The following is a 22,572-nucleotide window of genomic DNA, read 5'->3' on the forward strand; positions in this document are numbered from 1 at the left end:
CCGCTGTGCTCAGAATACTGTGTACAAAAGAGAAGAAACAGTTATTGTCAGGCAGAAACACAAACGCAAGTATGATGCTCCAATTGATACTGACCCACTGAGGGTTGTGATTAGTAAAAAACACATGGTGACTGCTCAACGTCTTGGAAAGTTCAGTCCGCAAGAGTCTTCACATTTCAAGCACTTGCTTCGACATTCACCAACTTCAGATGTCAGAAGTGGGACTTATCCACCTGAGAATCCAGACAGCCCAGTGACTGTACCCACATCTGTGTCACCAGTGCCAGTCATGGGAACTTCTCTAGTATATCCGCAACATCACATGACCAGATCTGGGCGATTGAATCAAGCACCAATGTACTACATTAGTAAACTGAAGAATAAACCATACTTGGATGGAAGAACCAAAAGCAATGAAAAGAAAAACATAATTACATTTAAAATATATATTACAGAGAGAGGCTTAACCTACTACGGTATAAGTCCTGGTGCCAGATTCACTACAGTGAATCTCATGTTATGAACTAACTTACAGGTAGTCACCTTAAAAATGTCTGGAACAGGGCTACCCCTCACAGCTGCAGTAGTTTTCCTCTGGTAAAACTGGATAAATGCGAGTGTTTTCAGTAATATATGCTCTATGATCGGTTATTGTATTTTTTCCATTAAAAAATGAAAAGTTAACAGGGAGGGGGGTTTGGTTCTTCTACTTCTTGCTTTGTTTAATTGACTTTCGTACATGGCATTTTCAACACAACATCGGCAGTGACTCTCTGTGTTGGCATATTTTACTTGCTTCTTCGACGACTCTTAGAGAAGACGTGCCTGTCTGTCTCGCTCGCTTTATATGCCTGCTACATATATACTGTCTTGCTTGCCTATTTTTTTTTGCCTTTAAAACAAATAAAAACAAATTTGAAATTAAAAAATGAAAAGTTAGAAAATGTCTCCCATAGGCAATTTTTTATATACTGTTTTTTATTACGCGAAAACGGTTATGAACTTTGCTTTCTAGGTATCCCGCTAATGCATGGAGCTATGCAACCGTTAGTAATATACTCTAATATAGAACTATTTTTGTCAGGACCATTTTCCAAATTCAAAGTTATACAGACGTGAAAATTTATCAAATGAGGTAAAGTCATAAGCAACTGAAAAAACTATATTTATGTTTCTGCAGACTGCACACACTACACAATTCACACAGTATGCCCCCGTGCATGCAGAATTAGATATATAGTTAAGGTCACATCTACAAGTGTGGCATGGAATGACGAAATGTTTATGGCCTTAAAGTTATGCTTGCAGACACTGGGGCCAGATTTAGCAGTTTGCTTCTGGTAATCATTTTCTTAATCTTAGAATCGCTCTAAATATGATTGAGGATGTGGTGAGGTCACACTCCCTCATCGTGGCCCTAGTAACTTTCTTTTCGGATAACTACCACACACCCAGTAATGCCTTCTGGAGCAAAACATCAGCTCTTCGTAGCCAATGGAATACACAGTCCAGATGTGAAGAGAGCATGATTTTACAGTTGGAGGTGGGGAGACGACTTGTGGTAAATAAATAATTAATTACCGGATCTATTTTTGACTATAATCAATAAACAGGTAGCTCAATAAATAAGAGTCAAGATTCGAGGTAGCTGGAGTTGACAGGCTTTAATCAAGCATAAAGGACAGGAACAGGACAGCCTGTACGGGAATAGGATGGCAGCTGCCGGGGGCAGGATCTGGGAATAAGGCTGACTTTTAATAACAGTGCACAATATTTATAGTTAAACAAAACACATTACATTCAATACAGTAGGCGTAGCAGTAGGCGGGGTTTGCAGCAGTCGCGAAAGATAAGGGTAAAATGATGTAACAAGAAGGCGTGTACAGGGCGTATACATAGACATGTGATGTAAACGTAACAGAATATGTCATAAAAGGGGCGGAAACATGGAGGGGGCTACCTGAGCAGCTGGGACCTCTAACCTAGTGGTGCGCGCAAACTGGCAATGACGTGTTACCAGGAGGAACTGGGGGCTATGACTTCTGTGCTAGAAGAGGAGACTAAAGTCTGGAGTGTCAGAGCGACATGTACCCAGGCATATCTAGTATCTGATGTTTAGAGAACATGTTGATAGAATCCAAAAGTTATCAGGGCAAAGGCTAACAGACACTAAGACTGGTGCATGCATTATTCTACATGTAGTGCGTGTGTGAGGAATATTCCATGAACATTAATACAGTATTTCTCTTACATGGAGACATAAAGGCTAGACTATGACGGAAACTATTGATGCGATTCAGTAGCTCAGGAATGCAGAGAAGGAGGGCTGGACTGATAACTAGAAACATAACATACTCTTGGCAGACTGGGAGGCAGAGCCAGGCCGAGCCGGGCACTGCGAGGCATGAAAGTAAGCTAAGGGTCAGGGATACAGGTGGGGGCTGTATCGCTCCTCGGAGAGTGTTCAGGAGACAGGAGCTGAATCTGAGTCCGGGCCCTTTTGAGGCCTAGAAACGGGGACAATTCAATGAATTAACGTGCACACTGTGAAATGTGGCAACGTAGTTTTGCATAGGCCTAATATTCGTTGTATTCACGAGGACTAGAAACTGGCATACTAGAGATGGACACAACTATAATTGCGTCTTTAATCGATCAGAAGGGGATACATGCATATCGATCATGCACATATGACATAAGATGGGGAACACGTAGGCACATATGATATGGCAAAATTTACTTTTCCACATTCCCTCCTTGTGCCCTACGTTTCCATCAGGAAACATCAATATTCATGATACCATCTATCATTTCATATAGCATCATTTGCTCGTCTCGAATTGTCTTGGAACGGGATTTAGGACTAGGAATACAAGAGGTAGCACAAATGCCGCAAATCGCAGGGCCACATTGTATACAGAGGCAGCAACTGAATATGATCATTACTGCAATACCTAGGAATGACAATACTTTCCATCCCCAGGCAGATACAATACTCCAGAGCCAACCGGACCATGTCCAGGTGCCTGGATTCTGGTGTAACTGATGGGCAATTTTATGAAGTCTGGTTATAGCTGAATAAACAGACGGCGCGTTATTAGGAATGAAAATGCAGCAACTAGATCCGATGACTCTACATGCTCCTCCTCTATCGGCCAGTATGACGTCAAGAACGAGACGATTTTGGAGCACGACAAATCTCATAGCAGATTGCTCTTCGGTTAAGTTACCTAGAGCAGAAGTAGTCTCATTCACTACTGCTTCAAGGGTTCTGGTTAACCTACGGATTAACTTACTATTCTGGACAGGTCCTATAAAGAAGAAAAAACCTTTATTAAAGTCTTGATATTGTTCTAGAGTAGTTTCAGTTTGATCGACAATTGGGGACTCGATTTCCCTTTTATGTCTGACGTGTACTAGATGTGTGTTTCTGTGATAATCAGATGGGGCTAGAAAAACTGGTGGCAGTAGGAAGGCAATGTAACATGTTCCCTCCCAATCGAGGGGCAGACGAACATATGCGGTCTGACCACAAACAAAATAAGAATGACGTGAGGCTTTGAAAATAGATTTCCCACTGTCACTATACTTGACAGTAGTAGTACAATCACTATGTCCTACATGTGTGGAACCATTATTTCTGACACATAATTCGCCTTTGACTGGTAGTACTGAAATAGCAGGTAAGTCTGGAGTAGTATCAGACTGAACATTCAATACCATAAAATTCGAAGAATAATTACCTAAATTATATACTTCATTTTCTAGATCTAACCCTGTTCTATGGGGGAGACCTTGCTTGTCTGGGAAACATGTTCTATTCAGAAGGGATATATCAGTTGAGGATGACGTTAAAGTGGACCATGCTCCACACGAACCATTGTGTGAAAACGGATAAGGAAAGAGTGGCAGAACTCCCTTCGGTGTCTGGAAAGGGGGGAGTCGACCACACACCCAACAATTAGTAGCATTGCTGGTCTGGTGTGAATAGTGTAACATTCTGATAAATGTATTATTTCTCATAGCAAGACGATAGGATAACTCGTGAGGAGGCAGATCACTAAATGTGTGCTCTACTGTAGCATTAGAAAACTTATTTACATGAGAAATTGGAAAACATAAATGTAATGCATAACTTGTGCAGGTAACCATCAAAATTAGAAACAATAAGAAACTTAGAAAAACGATACATCGTATAGAGTTTTGACTAACTCTCTCACTATGGGGGTCTATTTCATACATGTCAGAAACCTGTCTAACCGTTTCACCCGAGAGGGACTTAGACAATTAAACTGGCTGACTTATTTTACTAGACCGGAGCTTTGATTTATACTCCTGTTGCGGAGTTTTTTCTAACAGGGGAGTCTTGGATTCAGAGTCAATTTTTAGGCAGTCCTTAGAAATGTTCTTGGCAAATGTTTTTATACGCAATCCATGGAATTTCTTGATGTGGGACAGGTGGACCCAGCCTTTTCTTCCTTCTAGCTTGGCCGCCGTCCTCGTGGTTAACAAGACTAGACGTGGCTCCTTCCAGCGGGGCTCCAGCGGGCTTGAACGATCAAAGTTCCTGACCAACACGAGGTCGCCTGGAAGGACCTCATGCGGTTTCACTTCAGTATTGTCTGGGAATGCAGCGGCAACCTGTGAACGACAAGAGTGTAGGGCAGACATCAAGGAAGCTAGGTAATCTGTCAACATATTACTGGAAACATCTGTAATACTGCGGGGTCTAGGTGTACCCCACATATTTGGGGGGCGGCCGAATACGACCTCATAAGGGGACAGACCTGATCTGGAATGTGCAACCATCCTCATGAAGAATAAAGCAACTGGCAGGGCAACTAGCCAGTCTACACCTTTCTCTTTACATGTCTTGGCAATACGGATTTTCAGGGTCTGATTATGTCTCTCTACGAGACCGGCTGCTTCAGGATGGCGCACACAATGGAACTTCCACTGGTACCCTAACAAAAGGGAAACATGTTTCATTAACTCGGATGAGAATGGCTGGCCGTTATCAGAATACACGACCCTAGGGAGTCCATAACGGGGAAAAAATTCACGAACCAACTGCTTGGCAGTGGTCGCGGCTGTATAATCTGGAACTGGATATGCTTCTGTCCACCTGGACAAAGCACATACAACTACGAGGACATACTTGAAACCTCGACATCGCTCCATCTGAATATAATCCATCTGGAGGACTTCAAAAGGGTGGTCAGGAGGTTGGAATCCACCTTGTTCCACCGGGACACTTTTACCTGGATTGAATTGGCAACATATCATACAAGTACGGACTTTCTGCTTGGCTGCAGCTCGTAAGTGCTTGTTGAACCAAAGGTTCTGAATACTGTCTAACATAGCTTTTTCTCCTAGATGTGCTGGACTATGTGCGGTATTGATAATGACTTGAACCATAGAGTCGGGGAGAAACCATGTGGCTTTTCCCTTCGTCACCCATCCCTGATTTGTCTGGACCCCTCCTTGTTCGGACCATTTCTTTATTTCTTCGGGAGTAGCATGTAACTGTATGTCTATGACATCTTGTGTAGGGTCCTTAACTGTCATACAAGTAGTCTGTTCTGGAGTGAATGTCTGTGTCTTGTTAACTGGAATGTCTGGTGTCTGAGCTGTAAGCTTGGCTGTTCGATCTGCTAGATCGTTACCTTGGGAAATGATGTCAGTAACTTTCGTATGTGCCTTGCACTTCATGATAGCGATAGCTGTCGGTAAATGTATTGCCTCTAACAGAGCTTGAATGAGGAGACCATGCTGAATCTTGGTTCCATGAGAAGTCATGAAACCTCTCTCCTGCCAGAGTACTCCGAAGTCGTGTACGACTCCGAATGCGTAACGTGAATCTGTGTATATGTTTACTTTCAGGTTCTTGGCACGTATGCAGGCTTGGGTCAGAGCGACTAGCTCTGCTGCTTGAGCAGACAGGGTGTCAATACGGTGTGTTTCTATAACTTCGGTTTCAGTAGTCACTGCATACGCGGCTACTAGTTCTCCTGTACTAGTTCTCATACATGAACCATCCACATAAAGTGTCAGGTCGGGATTAGGTAATGCAATGTCTGTCAGGTCTTGTCTTGGCTTGGTCATAGTGTTAACAATTTCCACACAGTCATGTGTGGCAGGATTTGAAGTAACTGACGGTAACAATGTAGCAGGATTCAGAATGTTGCAGCGTCTGATTTCTATGTGTGGCTGGAACAGTGTCAGTTCATAACCTGTTAAACGTGCAATTGTCAAATGCTGAGTCTGTGTTCGGTTTAAAAGAACTTCCACGGAATGTGGAACTTGTACTGTCAGGGAGTGTCCTAACACTATGGAATCACTTTGTCTGATAGCTAGAGCTGTGGCTGCAACTGACTTGAGGCACGCAGGCAGAGCCTGGGCTACCGGATCTAATGTGCTAGAAAAATAAGCACAGGGCTTGTACTGTCCTGCTTGATCTTGTGTGAGAACAGATAATGCAGTACCATCACGTTCTGTGACAAAAAGTGTAAAAGGCTTACTGTAGTTCGGTGTAGCTAGAACAGGTGCTTGGCATAAGGCTTTCTTTAATTCACTAAAACTAAGTGTATGTTCCTGGGTCCAAGGGAGAACAGTCGATACGGCTGCCTCCTGTGTCGTTAACTGTATCAGTGGCTTGGCTAGAAATGCATACTGAGGAATCCATTGTCTGCAGTAAGAAGTGAGGCCAATAAAAGCTCGTACCTCCTTCTGTGTCTTGGGCTGTGGAAGACTCGCTATTAACTGGATACGGTCTGGTGTCAACTGCCTACCCCACTTGGACAATAAGTGGCCTAAGTAGATCACTTGCTGGACACAGAATTGTAATTTGGAAGGGGACACCTTGTGCCCCATCTCGGCTAAGAAATACAGAACTGTAAGTAACGCACGCTCGCAGTCACGTTCAGAACGGGCTGTGATCAGTAGATCATCGACATACTGGAGCAGGGCAGTGTCTGTTGGCATGTGAATGTTGTCTAGTTGTCTCTTAAGTGCTTGACTGTAAATACTAGGACTTTCTGTGAAACCTTGAGGAGCTCGTGTGAATTTATAGCTCCTTCCATTTAAACAAAAACCAAAAAGGTACTGGCTGTCTGGATGAATCGGGACACTGAAAAATGCATTCTTGAGGTCGATGACAGTAAAAAATGTAGCTTCAGAATCAATGGCTGTCAGTAGGGAAGAAATATCTGGGACTACTGGATACTGGGGTATGATACATTTATTAAGTTCTCGAAGGTCAATCACTAATCGATATACTGGAGGTGCATTTGGATCAGTACGTTTCATGACTGGAATGATAGGAGAATTACATACATTGGAGTCAGTTTCTACAACCACTCCTTGAGCAATAAGCTCGTCAATAATTTTGGATAAGGCTGCTACAGCCTCAGGTGGCAATCTGTACTGTCTGATTCGTGGCAAAACTATACCTTGCTTGAGAGTCACACGATGGGGTGTGATTTGCATAAAACCTACATCAGTTGGACCTTGCGCCCATAAATGCTGCGGTATATTTAGTAACCTTGGATCAAAATCGCGTAATACATAGTGACCTTTAAAGTCTCTTAAAAACAAACGGATTCCTTCTGGGGAGCAGCAAATTACTGCACCTAATTCTTTCAATGTTTTGATGCCTAACAAATTTTCTGGACATGACTTCGTAAGTAACAAATCAGTAGTTCGGGACAATGGACCAACTTCTAGAGTAACTGGTTTTGAAATCTCGTTAACAATCGGTTTTCCTGAAAATCCAAGGGAAACATTTTTAGAGCCTGAGAGCGGAGCCCCTGGAACCTCGTCATGACTGATAGTAGTCCTACTTGCCCCTGTATCAATCAGAAACGTTCTGTCTTTCCCTAATACTTGACTGTGTACATAGGGACCCTCTTGATCTACAGGTATCTCGATGAGAGGCAAGCCTACCTCCCTCTCTAGGCTGTTTCATGAATACTGTTGATACTCTGGATACTCTGTCTGAGCATACTGGTACATTTGCTGTGTAACATGCTGTGTTGCAGCGATAGGCTGCGGTGCTGGAACTATCTGTTGTGCATTCTGTGGTGACTGAGAAGTCTGTGAAACTTGTTCTTGTCTAGGCGGACGTGGTCTTTCTTTAGTTTTACCAGTTGCTATGTTGTGTTTCAGAACTGCACACTCGTTTATAAAATGACCTGGCTGTTTACAATAATTGCATGTCCCTTTAACGGGAGCTGCAGGATGACTGGCTTGATTCGGACCCCTCTTCTGACTGTCTTGTGGAACAGATTGTGCAACTAGTACTTTCATTTTCGTGTCTTTCATACGTCTCCTCTCGTGTTCTTGCTCTTCCCTGATTCTGTTCTGGTGATACTGGAGCATCTGGAGCATTTGTGACGGAGTATTAGCTTGCCAGGTACTTTCGACTTTCAAAACTCGATTTTTAACTTGTGGACTTGAATTCTCGACTAGTTTAGTAACAAAAAGATGAGGGTACGACTCGCTACTTGTCTTCAAACCACTGTTAATAATAAAACATTTTTTAAATCTAGAGTAAAAATCACTAGTGTCTTCATCCTGTTTCTGTTTACATGCTGAGATTGCATCCCAATCTTCCTTTTTCGTGGCTAGTAACCTTGGCAAAACTTGAATCAATAACTCGGGCAATTCTTTACATTTGTCCCCAAGACCGGTACCTGGTACTCGTATTTTATCTTCAGCTTCTAGAGCTGTCCAATCTATCTTTTTCTCTCCCACCTCCCATTCTTTTTCCTTGAGTTTTTCATATACCCCTGCGGGCAACAGGACCTTTAGCATTTTAATGATATCAGGATATGTGTATTCTCCCATACGGAGCATGTCTTTTAATTCTCGATGGAACCCTTCTGGGTCTTTGTCGTGACAGGGAATTAATTTCTTCATCTCTAAGAGTTCCATCTTGGTGATAGGGGTGTAAACAAATACTCGTTGCATTTCACCACCCGCTGTCCTAACTGGGTGTACTTCTCGTAACGGATGCTGTCTATCTATGTAAAATGGTTTACTTTCTGGAGGTGAGACATGAACAAAATGCGGATTCAGAAACGTTCTATATTTGTGGCGCTGTTCTAGAATGATACTAATTAAATCGGTACCTAAACCTCTCCATCTATATTGGAGTAACTGGTTCAGAACATCGTGTAACGGACCTGGATCAGAATGCTGACCCTCATACAGTGTGATGAGGTGCTGGATCATATACATACCCACCAGTCGCTGCTCGGCTGGGGGCAGTTTCAGAAACATTTGTGCCACTATTTCGTCTGGAAAAGTGGTAGAATCAGTAGCCCATCGGACTGCTGATCGGGCTAGTTCTTGTTCATGCATAGTACTAAGTTCACTATAACCGATTCGTGATTTGAGAATGTGATCGGTAGCTTGAAATACTTGCTCAAGAGAACCTTGTTCTGGTGCTGGAAGATGAAAAACTTTCTTGTGTTCTAGACGTGAATGTCGGTCTGGAAATCTAGATTTACCTACATACGCTATTCTGGTGGGATTCTCGTCGTCTACCTCTTCGGTAGGAGAGTCGTCTTCTTTCTCGCTTACTTGTGCTGCTTTGCGTTTCTCGTGTAACCTTATTATTTCCTTACGAATCTTCTTGTACATACTCTCTATACTACTGAGTGTCTTGTGTCTTCCCTCGGCTATATGATCACTCCACTTTGTCAGAACTCTCATTTCGATCGGATCTTTAGTCGGATAATCTTGTTCCCTTATTAAACAATTAACTAGAAACTTTAATAGCATGAGCTGAGTTTCAGCTTTCCTTAGAGACATGATTTCGCCAATACTTTCTGGGTCTTCTCCTGTACGGATGAAACAATATATTCTGTCTAGATCTTCTTTCATATTCGGTAGGGTGTCCAAATACTCGGTCACCCGTCTTACACGCAATGAATATATAACCATATCGTCATCGCCTGGGACTGGATCATAACGGCATTCGGTGAGAGCTCGTCTGATATCTGCAACGGACTGATATTTGGGCGCACGCTGTAACGCACGTTCATGTAACTCGACTAACGTTACACGTTTGTGTGGCGGCGGGGTACCAGGAGGACCTCCCCCCGCGGCCCCTAAACTGGAATCGTCGACCGATACTCTTCGTGCTGGCAGAGTGACCGATGTAGCGGGTACTTGTACTACGGGCTGGACCGGGGGTACCGTAACAGGTGCTGTAACAGGTGCCCCGGTGGCTGAAGGAACAGGAATTACATTATTTACAGGAACTGGCGGAACAGGATTTGCATATTCTGAGACTGTGTCGTCCAAATAGGACGAGAGAAAAATATCAGCTGCGGTCGGTTTGTGACATAGCTTAATCGGAACTAATGGTGGCGGAAAATTACATGGTGCTTCCGGGGTTGCCTTGGGCAAGCCCTCGGCAAGAAGAGGATACATACCCTTAATGAGGGCATTTCTCTGTCTGTCTGACTGTTCGGCTTTAACTCGTTCACCTATTTCGATTAATTCCCTTTCTTGGGCTCTTTCTGAGGATTCTCTACTTAATTCTGACTTTCTGATTTCTTTTTCGGTTCTTTTCTGAGATTCTTTGCGCCATAACTCGATGGCATCTTTCTGGGACTGTCTGGCTTTCTTTTTCCATAATGCTTCTTCTACTCGCATGATGCACTCGGCATCCCACGTACCTGATACGGGCCATCTATATTTTTCCTCTAATTCTTTGGTATACTCTACCCATAAGTCTAGATATAATATGGCACTTATGCCATGCTTATGATACATAAAATGACCTGGACTGTCCCTAGGCGGGACAGGAACTGCTTCCTCGAGCAGACCTTTTCTGGTTTTTAACTGACGTAACTTCGTGAACAGAGGCATAACTTAGACTGGAATCTGGACACAGTACAATACACGATAAACACAATAATAACTTAAGAAAACAAATCACTCATACCACAACATTGAAAACACATGAAATAACATTTAAAATAACAGTTCGGACAGAATATTACCTGGAATACTGAGAACAGAAACACATGAATTTCTCGAGAACAGAACTCACTGGAATGACTAGATGCACTGCTAAAACAGTACGAAACTTACCGGTCCCATAAAGAGACACGTCAGGACCCGCATCCACCTAGGTGGACACTTCGTGTTGGATCTGTGTACCCAAACCCACGGACCAGAGACAAATTAATTGACCCTGTCTAGATACTACCCCAGCAACGGTACTCACCGGGCAGCAAGAACGGAAGGCCTCGGACTGGACTGGACTGCTACGACGACGGACGGACGAACTTCGGACTTCAGTTACATTACAGGTGGGCCTCCGGATACCTCGGACCTTGGACTCTCGGCTTGGGCTCTGGTCGGGACTCGCCGCGTTCCTCCACCGCCTCGTCTGGATGCTGGACCGCAACCTCCGTCTCCTCCGTGGGCCTGAGGGATACTTGAAGCAGAAATATCTGCACGTGGCCGGTATGGTTCCGTCACGGCTGCAGAGGATCAGGGGGCCTGCGTGGCTTCTCCGGCGCGTGGGGAAAGGGCAAGTCCCTATTCGGGCGCCATTATGTGGTAAATAAATAATTAATTACCGGATCTATTTTTGACTATAATCAATAAACAGGTAGCTCAATAAATAAGAGTCAAGATTCGAGGTAGCTGGAGTTGACAGGCTTTAATCAAGCATAAAGGACAGGAACAGGACAGCCTGTACGGGAATAGGATGGCAGCTGCCGGGGGCAGGATCTGGGAATAAGGCTGACTTTTAATAACAGTGCACAATATTTATAGTTAAACAAAACACATTACATTCAATACAGTAGGCGTAGCAGTAGGCGGGGTTTGCAGCAGTCGCGAAAGATAAGGGTAAAATGATGTAACAAGAAGGCGTGTACAGGGCGTATACATAGACATGTGATGTAAACGTAACAGAATATGTCATAAAAGGGGCGGAAACATGGAGGGGGCTACCTGAGCAGCTGGGACCTCTAACCTAGTGGTGCGCGCAAACTGGCAATGACGTGTTACCAGGAGGAACTGGGGGCTATGACTTCTGTGCTAGAAGAGGAGACTAAAGTCTGGAGTGTCAGAGCGACATGTACCCAGGCATATCTAGTATCTGATGTTTAGAGAACATGTTGATAGAATCCAAAAGTTATCAGGGCAAAGGCTAACAGACACTAAGACTGGTGCATGCATTATTCTACATGTAGTGCGTGTGTGAGGAATATTCCATGAACATTAATACAGTATTTCTCTTACATGGAGACATAAAGGCTAGACTATGACGGAAACTATTGATGCGATTCAGTAGCTCAGGAATGCAGAGAAGGAGGGCTGGACTGATAACTAGAAACATAACATACTCTTGGCAGACTGGGAGGCAGAGCCAGGCCGAGCCGGGCACTGCGAGGCATGAAAGTAAGCTAAGGGTCAGGGATACAGGTGGGGGCTGTATCGCTCCTCGGAGAGTGTTCAGGAGACAGGAGCTGAATCTGAGTCCGGGCCCTTTTGAGGCCTAGAAACGGGGACAATTCAATGAATTAACGTGCACACTGTGAAATGTGGCAACGTAGTTTTGCATAGGCCTAATATTCGTTGTATTCACGAGGACTAGAAACTGGCATACTAGAGATGGACACAACTATAATTGCGTCTTTAATCGATCAGAAGGGGATACATGCATATCGATCATGAGCATATGACATAAGATGGGGAACACGTAGGCACATATGATATGGCAAAATTTACTTTTCCACAAAAACATGCCAAATCGATTTGAAGGACATCAAATAAAGAAAAGACCGTGCCCTCTGCCTGCATCCAAATTTGGTGTTAATCTGTGCATTGTTTATTCCTGTAGAATTGGCTAAATACCCTATATGGGAATGTATACGGTAAAAGTATATTTTAGGACCCCCCTCCCCATAACCTTTGTCCCCTCGGACAATGTTCACAAAACGTATAAGGATCAACATTAGGTGGCTTGTTTTTTTTGGGGGGTGGGAGTACCTTTCATGTAGATGTGTCAGAGAGCCACTTATTAGCAAAACAGAATTTCTTTCCCTAATGCATTAAACTGTAACCAGAGTCGCTATCACAGATTCCAAAATACAAATACACAAAATTGAAGTTAAGGTATGTTTCACATTTGCCATGTAATGTTAGTTAAAATTTGAATATAAACACAGATGGGAAATACGTAATCAAAGGGTAATTTAGACGTTTAAGATTAACACATTTTAAGAAAATTGACAATGGTCTCCAGCCATTTCAATAATTTAGCCAACACTAAAGCTCTATTATGCCTGCTGCTATCTTACTTAACAAGCACATTTTTGCAAGCACCACTGCTTATGAGAGGTTGTTCATGCATTCATTGGCATTTATATGAACTGCAACTTCTTTGTTTCACTTCAGCATCTAATACCCTTGAAATTCATTCATGTTGCAAGATACACTCATAAAAAATATGCTTTCACTGAACCAGTTCCGCTGATGTCCAAGAGGATTAAACAAGTTTAGGATATCTTTATAGTTTATCAAAAGACATATATAATTTATTTCTGTAGATCTATTTTTCCCCCTCTCAGAGGGTGGGAATAAGTACAGTCATCTGTCAGTACTTTTTTAAGACTCGCCTACCTGACAGCGCGGCTGTCTAGATGTCAAAGACCTGTGTGGGCTTACCAAAAACGTACAGTGGACTTTCAGCCCACCCACTGCTTACCACTGGTTGGCTTGTCACTCTCGTTTGCTTGATTCTTATTCGCTGGCTTGCCTCCCCTTCGACCTTTGCCTGCTGCATAGCCTCTTTACCATCCTTTTGTTGAATTACTTGTATCCATTCAACGCTCATATTTAGGGAACTACTTTTTTCGCTTTCTTTCAGCACTCCATGAGAGTGTATGTGTTTTCTTTCTCCCTGGTCTATACAGTGATGTCAGTGGATGATTTACAGACTGAGGTCCCTCTAACCTGTAACTGATGCACCATATGCTAGAAATCAATCAACACTCAATTATGTACAATAAACCGCCTTTCCATTAAACAATATCAAACTTTGAACATACAAATGTCCAAAGCAACATCCATCAGTTAAGAGAAAGTATCAAACTAAAAACCAAAAAGACTGCTTGTGTTATTTTCCTGAGCAGAAGTCAAATTATAAGTAATTCTGAATTAGTTACCATCAGCAGAGGGAAAGGTGTAGTTTCTAGAAAATGGTGATTGGCTATGACAGGAAGATGATGATCCTGGGTGTATTTCTCTCACATCCGGAGTAGGAGCTGGACTGGAATGGCATTTGCACCGGCATTGGTCAAATGTCTCTGGTTTCTTACACTCCTTCCCAAACCCTGGCTCGTTAGCAGGCTTTCCTGAGAAAGTAAGAGAAAAATAGCATTAAGACAACCGACAGAAATTCAATGTGCATTTGGATATCTTTATAGAGTGAAGGTCGTCCCTGCCACATCATGAAAAGAGCCTGGGGAGAAATGGGTGAGTCATAGGAATATGCCCTATGCAAAGTTATGTCCAAGAACATCTATCATCAAACTCAGATAGTCAGAACCCTGGACTCTCCTTTGGAAATGGATGTGTTACATCATTTGTCAAATTTACAGGATGGTCTTATTTCAAATCACAGATATTGTATCAATTATTCCAATGCTTGATAACACAGCTAGAACAGCAAAATTGTCAAATAAGGTATAACTGACTCTAAAGATGTTCTGGGCAACTATAGTTATGAGTGGGCATTTACTAAACGGACACATAATGCTAGAAATCTATCACAAAAGGCAAACCCATGAACGAACCATTAGACAACTTGTCCAAATCAACTATGTAAGATTCAAATAACAAGTTAGCAGTTAAAATATTTAGGACATTTAATGCACAAAATTATATTTTCTTATAGAGAATTAGTCTGCATTGAGAATGACGGTGACCGCACTAAATCCATTATAAAGTCAAATTAACTCGTGACTAGTCTGGCCAAGATGGCAGACGCTTGTTGAGAGAGCTTCCTATACCTCCAGTTTATTCTGAGCTATTCGGCGTAGCTGCTGCCGCCTGAGTTCCAACGGTCATCTTCCAGGGCGTCCCTGGCCCTGAAGCATGCTGGTTCCGCCGACATGCACGTGTACGACCAGCTCAGGTGGTTGGTACTTGGCCTCTGTGGGACTGTGGACTGTGGTGCAGCGGTCGTCACTCCTCTCTGGAGCCTGCTGGACCTCTATGAGACCTGTGAGGCCATGCCCGGAGTACCCCCACCCCAGGGAGAAGGCAGGTGTGGGCTCCAGGGGCTGTGCCTGCTGCAGCAGGAGCCGGCAGCCACTCCGGGGACTTGGTTGCCATGGCAGCACTGCTGTCGGCAAGGCCTGGTGCTGCGTGGGGCTGCCTGAGCCAGACAATCTACTGCGACCTCTGTCTGCTCTTCCGGCTCATCGGGAGGTTCTCCCAGGAGACCTCGGATTACCCACCAGTGCCTAAGAGACCCTATGCAAAGCTGGCAGGCCAGGACACCTGAAACTGCCAGAAGAGACCGCAGATCGGTTTACTCTCCAACGTGGATCCGTTCTGCAGCATGGGCGGGAGGGGGCGGGTTGTTCCCCCGCCGCTTTGGTTCGGGACCTGTGAGAGGGGTGGGCCCCTTGGCAAACCACATGAGACATTCGGGTGAGAGGGGTATGTCGTAGGGGCCTCTCCCCTGGTGGGAGCCACACCTAGTAGTTTACAGTGCATATATTCCTTGGGGCCCTCTGAGAACATACACTGCCACCCTGATTGGTGGTGGGTAGGTCACTTCTCCATGACTACTGGACCGCTTCACTACTCGCTGGAGGACTGACTGCTCATTGTGCCCTGGGTATGGCCCCTGCTTTCTACGGACGAACTTCTGGACAGGGCAAGCGGGTCGAGTCTCAATACTTCACCAAGGGGACCCGGACGGACACCTAAGAAGAGACACTGAGTGGAGCCACCGCTGCGGGTCACCAACTACTTGTGCTGCCCCCAACCGATGCTGACACCAACAGGTGAGCAAGTGAGTCAGAGTGACAACACGATACAGCAGAGTTTACACCACATGGCCACCACTTATACTTGCGGGCACTGCTTCGCGTTCACACGGACGACCCCAGGCCAAGACAATAACTACGAATTTCTTAGTGGGCTCCGGAAATGCTATGGGCTAGGATTAGGGACACAAGTAACATGCCCAGGTCAAAATAAACCGCTTCACCACCCCACCCCCACCATGAACACTGAGGGAACACAGACAAATCTATCGGCCAACCCCTAATGGAATCACTCAACACAGGGTCCATATTGCAAGCAATTCAAGCTTCAAAGGAAGCATTCGAAACCAAGATTGGGGATGTGAGGATGGATGTGACTCTGCTCAAACAGGACCTCTGGAACGAGGAGAACTGGGTTGCGGAGGCAAAGGGTCGGGTCTCCACCAAAGAAGATGAGTTTACCACTCAGTCCACGGGCACTAAATTGTTCCTTACGACAAAACAAGTAGGAGCCAGAGTGGATGACAGATCACGGTGGAACAACCTCCAATTGTGGGATTACCTGAGGGCTAGGAGGGAGCCGATCCTGGGAAATTTCTAGAAATCTGGCTGAAATCTTGGATCGTGTGAGTCCTCCTCTCAACTCTGGTTTGTACTAGAGCGAACCCATAGATCTTTAGTGCCTAAAAAACAGCTGGGCACACACCCGCAAACAATATTTACCCACATACTGAATTTTAGAGACCAGGATGCAATACTCCGTGAATCACAGAAAGCAGAAGACCTTAAATATCAGTCCACACGCATTATGATCTTTCCTAATTATACGAAGGTAGTTAAACAGAAGCGGAAATCCTTTGAGGAGGTAAAACAAAAATGAAAGGCAATGAACCTCTGTAGTGCTAGAGGCACTCCTGTGTTTTGAAACCACGTGATGACCTTTGACTATCATGATTTTAACTGACTTTGGTGTTTTATTTTACCCCAGACTGAATGTACGACATTTTTCCCTGCATATGCCTTTTTTCATTGAAGATTTATTTTGTGTAATCGTGCAGTTTTAAACTTTGAGAGCTATCAGAGAGTAGAATAGCCTTGCTAGGAACGAGAGAGAGAGAGAGAGAGAGAGAGAGAGAGAGAGAGAGAGAGAGAGAGAGAGAGAGAGAGAGAGAGAGAGAGAGAGAGAGAGAGAGAGAGAGAGAGAGAGAGAGAGAGAGAGAGAGAGAGAGAGAGAGAGAGAGAGAGAGAGAGAGAGAGAGAGAGAGAGAGAGAGAGAGAGAGAGAGAGAGATGTGGAATGTACTTCTTGGTCTCGAAGTGCAGTGTTATGAGCAGTGGTGCACAAATATGCATTATGTTGTACATTGAGGGATGAAGTGTTTGATGCTATAGGTAGTGGTGCACAAATGTGGATTGTGTTGTGCATTGAGAGATGAAGTGTGTGATGCTATAGGCAGTGGTGCACAAATGCGCATTGTGTTGTACATTGGGAAGTATTATGAAGTTCTTACTATTGGCTTTGACATGCCCTCATGTGCACAGAGGCAGACCCCCAGATTACTCAAGTTGTTTAGGTTATTCACGTTCACGGTTGCTTTGTTATTGTAAATGTACTGCCAGAGACATTCGTAAGCTTTGTTAAGATACAGGCTGGGACACATGAAAATGCAGAAGGAATGTGAGAACTCCTTTGCCTTGGAATGCTTGCATGAAAGGTGGCCCATTCCAGTAAGTTTCCTTAGTTCAGAGGGAAGGCCTCTTGTATCCTTCTAGTGTGTTTTGAGACTATAAAGCTGAGGCATGTTGACTTAGAGACCTGGATTGTTTGAGACTGAATGGTGGACGCATCGTCAGTGCAGGCATCTGGTTGCGGAGTCTCTTGACCCCGGCTGTGAATCCCCCAGTCTAGAGTGAGCCAGGTGAAGAGTAGCACCAGGTGAAGTGTTTGATTTTTGATTGTTGCCACTGTGATGTGTGGCTGTGTGTGTGCATATTCAGTTTCCAGTGGCTATAGCAGTCATTGGATGAGTGACTGTCTGTGTGCACCTTCAGTTTCCAGTGGCTATAATAATCGGACGTGTTTTCTTTGAGTATTGACTTTGTGATGTGTGAGAGTCTGTGTGCACATTCAAGGTAATCTTTTGATGTATTTAGTGTATATATCTTTCTGATTTCTTGCAGGACGTCCTACTTGCTTGTGTTTTATTCCTGCTTGTGTGTTATTATCCATGCATTTATCAGTTGCATTTGCCAAGTGTGTTATTATTGCTTGCATATATATAAATCTCAAATAAATCCTTCACAGAGAAGATAGGCACTCGCTGGGTCAATTCCAAAATATTTATTGTGCAAACAGACCGGTTTCGGCAATGCTGCCTTTCTCTTTGTTTGCTTCAATGAAAACCTCCAATCGGCAATGTTGTTTATATGCCCCTGATTTCACACTCATTGGAGCATAAGAACTGGACATAGAGGTAGGACTAAGCAGTCCAAGGTAAATCCTGTTTCTTCAGCGGCCATATTTGCATGTCCATCGTTGAATTCACACCGCATGGTTGTTACTTGCAGACATGTAAAACCAGAATTTTCATCCTTCCTCGCATAATGTCCATGTTAACTGGCACTCATTTGTCATGGGAGGAAATTCTTGACTGTTATTGGAGTGCCGCATTCACTTTGGTGCGCCCCATGCAGTCGAAATCTCAGGTTCCCCCTCGCCTGCCGCAGAAGTTCTCACCTTGAATTCTTGGTTCCTTAGTGTAGGTTTTACACCCAATGGCTTTGCAACGTCAGATTAAATAATCCCCGACTCTGTATAAAAGTCAACACCATATGTACCAAATTGTTCCGACTGCGGCGGTTCTGACAGCTTAAATCAATTTGTTTCAGCAAGTTCCACCAATGCTGCCGAACACTTTGTAGACGGGTGCTCAATGCATGAGGGTTGACTCATGTACACATCAAATAAATCCTTCACAAAGAAGATGGGCACTCGCTGGGTCAATTTCAAAAGATTTATTGTGCAATCAGACAGGTTTCGGCAATGCTGCCTTTCTCAATGTTTGCTTCAATGAAAACCTCCCATCAGCAATGTTGTTTAAATGCCCCCAATTTTACTCTAATTGGAGAATAAGAACTGAACATAGAGGAAGGACTACGCCGTCCAAGGTAAACCCTGTTTTTTCTGCGGCCATATTTGCAGGTCAATTGGTGAATTCAAACCGCATGGTTGTCACTTGCAGACATGTAAAAACTGAATTTTCAATCCTTCCGTGCATAATGTCCATTTTAACTGGCCCTCATTTGTCGTGGGAGGAATTTCTTAACTGTTATTGGAGCGCCGCTTTCCTTTTGGTGCGCCCCATGCAGTCGAAAATCTCAGGTTCCCCCTCGCCTGCCACAGAAGTTCTCAACTTGGGATCCTTGGTTCCTTAGTGTAGGTTTTACACTGCGGCTGCCATTGTTGAAGCCAAAGGACACAATCCACATCTATCTTTGCGGACAACCCTCTTCCATGACTTTCAATGGCCCAATGATAGGAACCAGACTCCCTACAGGCTGCCTGTGCCTGAGCGAGCGTCAAGTCATCCCGCTCAGGCCAATCACTGCACTGCTTTCATTTTGGTAAATAATATTACCAGTATGAGAGCAGTACTGTGATTGCCCCCTGGGAGCCTATGAAACGTGACTGATGTCAAGAGAGGGGCACCGATGCGGCAGGCGCAGATGAAGATAAGTTGTTTAATTTACTTTTTCTTCCAACCCCCACTACCTATTTGCGTTGCCCCACCGCGTCCAGTTTAGAGCAGCAGTCACTGCGATACAGTTGTGTATTTTTCTTCCTCTGGTTGATTGAATAGTGAGGGGAGGAATTGCAATATTGCGCACTCTAGCGCTTATAATTTACTTGCTATATAATACACAGTACATAAATATATAGAACAATAAAATGTATATATACACATCTATACACTAACTCTTGGCTGTGTAAATGTGTAAATATGTACATACTGATGATTTTCTTGATATCGATAATTTGCCCGGTTGGAGTTTAGGCAGTGATGAATTTAACTGTCCTTTTGGTGTATATACTTTTCATTTCCTTTGGGCATTAATTATGCATTGCAAGCAGATTCATTGATTGTTACTTTCTTGTCTGCGCAATGTTTATTGACAATTTGCACAGTAGCGCTTTGCCTGACACTAATATGGCGCCGCACGAGACACCGCCCATGTGATTATGACGTGCATTAAATGTGGCTTGGTTGCGGCGGTCACCTCACACTGACGATGGCATACAGCTGAAACGCGTTTGTTGTTATTTTGGGCCAAATAAATCCGGACGAGGATTTACCCCTGTGAGTGCTGGTGTTTTTCTTGGAGATATGGAGATATATATATATATATATTTTCTTTTTATACATACACACACACACACACACATATATATATATATATACATACTCACATTTTTAACGTATACTCACATTCTAACGTACACAGTTGCCAAGACCATCAATGGCAACTATAACTGCAAAACTGATCATGCTGTGTATGTTCTGGCGTGCACCTGTGGGCTTAGATATGTTGGCAGCACTAAGCTCCAGGTGCACGTCCGAATACTACAGCATTTGCGGGCTATTCTCCATAGTGATCCTACTTACCCGGTCGCCCGACATTTTAAGCGGGTTCATAACAAAGATTTAAACTGCCTCAGCTACTTTGTGATTGGAGCAGTACCCAGATTAAGAAGAGGAGGCGACCGTGAGATGGAACTCAGGAAACTGGAATCTAGATTCATATTGGAACTCGATAGCCGTTGGCCCAATGGGCTCAACAATATTGAGGAAATGCACCATTTTCTGTAATTTTCTGCAATTTTATATTAATACTGGTTGCTTCACCCTGTTTCCCCCTTAGTAATGGTATATGTGCTTCTAGTTAGGTTCCCTATTAGAAGTACCGTGCGTTGGGAATATCCCTTGTCCCATGATTTGCTTCTACAACTAGTGAATGTTAGATCGTTATTCGTTCGAGGTGACGCATATGTTGCACTTTATTATTATATAACACGACCATCATTCAATCTTAATATACTCATACAATTCTATTCCAGGATCTATTGAAATAGTTTTATATAATTACTCATATGACAATTTTTAGACTGTATAATGATTGAAATATGCAGGTATTAAATATGGATTTGTGTATATTGATATTGTGCTGTACATCTACATATATGGAAAAATTAAGGAGAGGCACAAATGTATATAAATGTATATATTTGTATATATAGGGTAGGCCTGTGCTTGTATCTGCATGTTTATATATATGTATGCTCGCATATATATCTTCATATGTGTGTGTGTATATATGTGTATATGGATGTAGATATTTGGGTTAGAATTTTGTGTTCGTTACAACAGTGGGGTTTTCTTTGAGGTTATTTAATGTTGTTGTTGGGTAGTTGTGGGGGAGGGTATGTAAAGGTGGTGGGGATGTGTACATATATGAAATATGGTCTTATTTATACATATTGTCATTTTTAGCTTCTTGGACAATAATGTCTTAATCTACCTGGAACACTTTTAGAGAATTTAGTATAGAACAGGATTGTTTGATGAATTTAATCATGCACTTTTTAATGTTCATTGCATATTTGCACATTACTGCTCTAAGGGTAGTGTGGTATGTTCCCGCAATTCTCTTGCACTTTATTTCATCCTCATCACTTATGCACTTTCTAATCTATGCACTTTATTAATTTTCGCTGCTACTTATAAGAATTTGCATATTTGCACAGAATTGGTATACATGTCATTTGAATTTCAATTTGATAAACGAAATTGCTTTTTATAGCTTTTATCTATAAATTGTATTATCTGATAGTATCAGAATAATTCCTGGATTTAACCAGTAACAACTTTCTGTACATTTGTCGGCAAATGGAAAAGTATATTGGCGATAGTGTGTTTTCACTGTTTACTATATGTCACGTGATTATGGTGGACGCCACCAGGGGGCGGCGTCAACATCACTGCATTTACCTATAAAATAGCATAATGATTCAAAACATGTTGCAGCGTGACCAAGGGCTTTTGGCCCGAAACGCGTCGCTGGTTCTGTTGTTTTAAATAAATACCATCTTGCTGACTCTGCTGGTCCGGTCCTTATTCTTTGCTGGCGTGGAGGCGGTGTCTGCGAGCGCAGAGCAAGCTGAGGAGGAGTTTCCTTTTCATATATATATATATATATATATATTTTCTTTTTATACATACACACACACACACACACACATATATATATATATATATATATACATACTCACATTTTTAACGTATACTCACATTCTAACGTACACAGATGATTCCCACATTTTCCAGTGTCTTGATAACAATCTTTCTTCCCTAAGATTTTCCAAGATCTTATGCTTTTTGCCAGGAACTGGATGGAAAGCAATCAGTTAAAGCTAAACGTAAGGAGAATTGAGGTCTTAGTTATTAATGGAAAAACTGACATCTGGCTGGATACCTACCGGCCAG

General features: G+C 43.2%; 1 protein-coding gene across 1 annotated transcript in view; it reads right to left on the minus strand.

Annotated features, from left to right (window-relative positions):
* Positions 1-22,572, minus strand: part of BRIP1 (BRCA1 interacting DNA helicase 1) — a 1,630,984-nt gene that overhangs the window by 1,494,243 nt on the left and 114,169 nt on the right. Inside the window, exon 4 of the mRNA XM_078679817.1 lies at positions 14,199-14,387. Within this exon, the coding sequence (XP_078535943.1) occupies positions 14,199-14,387 (189 nt within the window). The remainder of the gene's footprint in view (positions 1-14,198; positions 14,388-22,572) is intronic.

This window comes from Lissotriton helveticus, chromosome 3_1, assembly GCF_964261635.1.
Source record: "Lissotriton helveticus chromosome 3_1, aLisHel1.1, whole genome shotgun sequence".
Classification (NCBI taxonomy): Eukaryota; Metazoa; Chordata; class Amphibia; order Caudata; family Salamandridae; genus Lissotriton; species Lissotriton helveticus.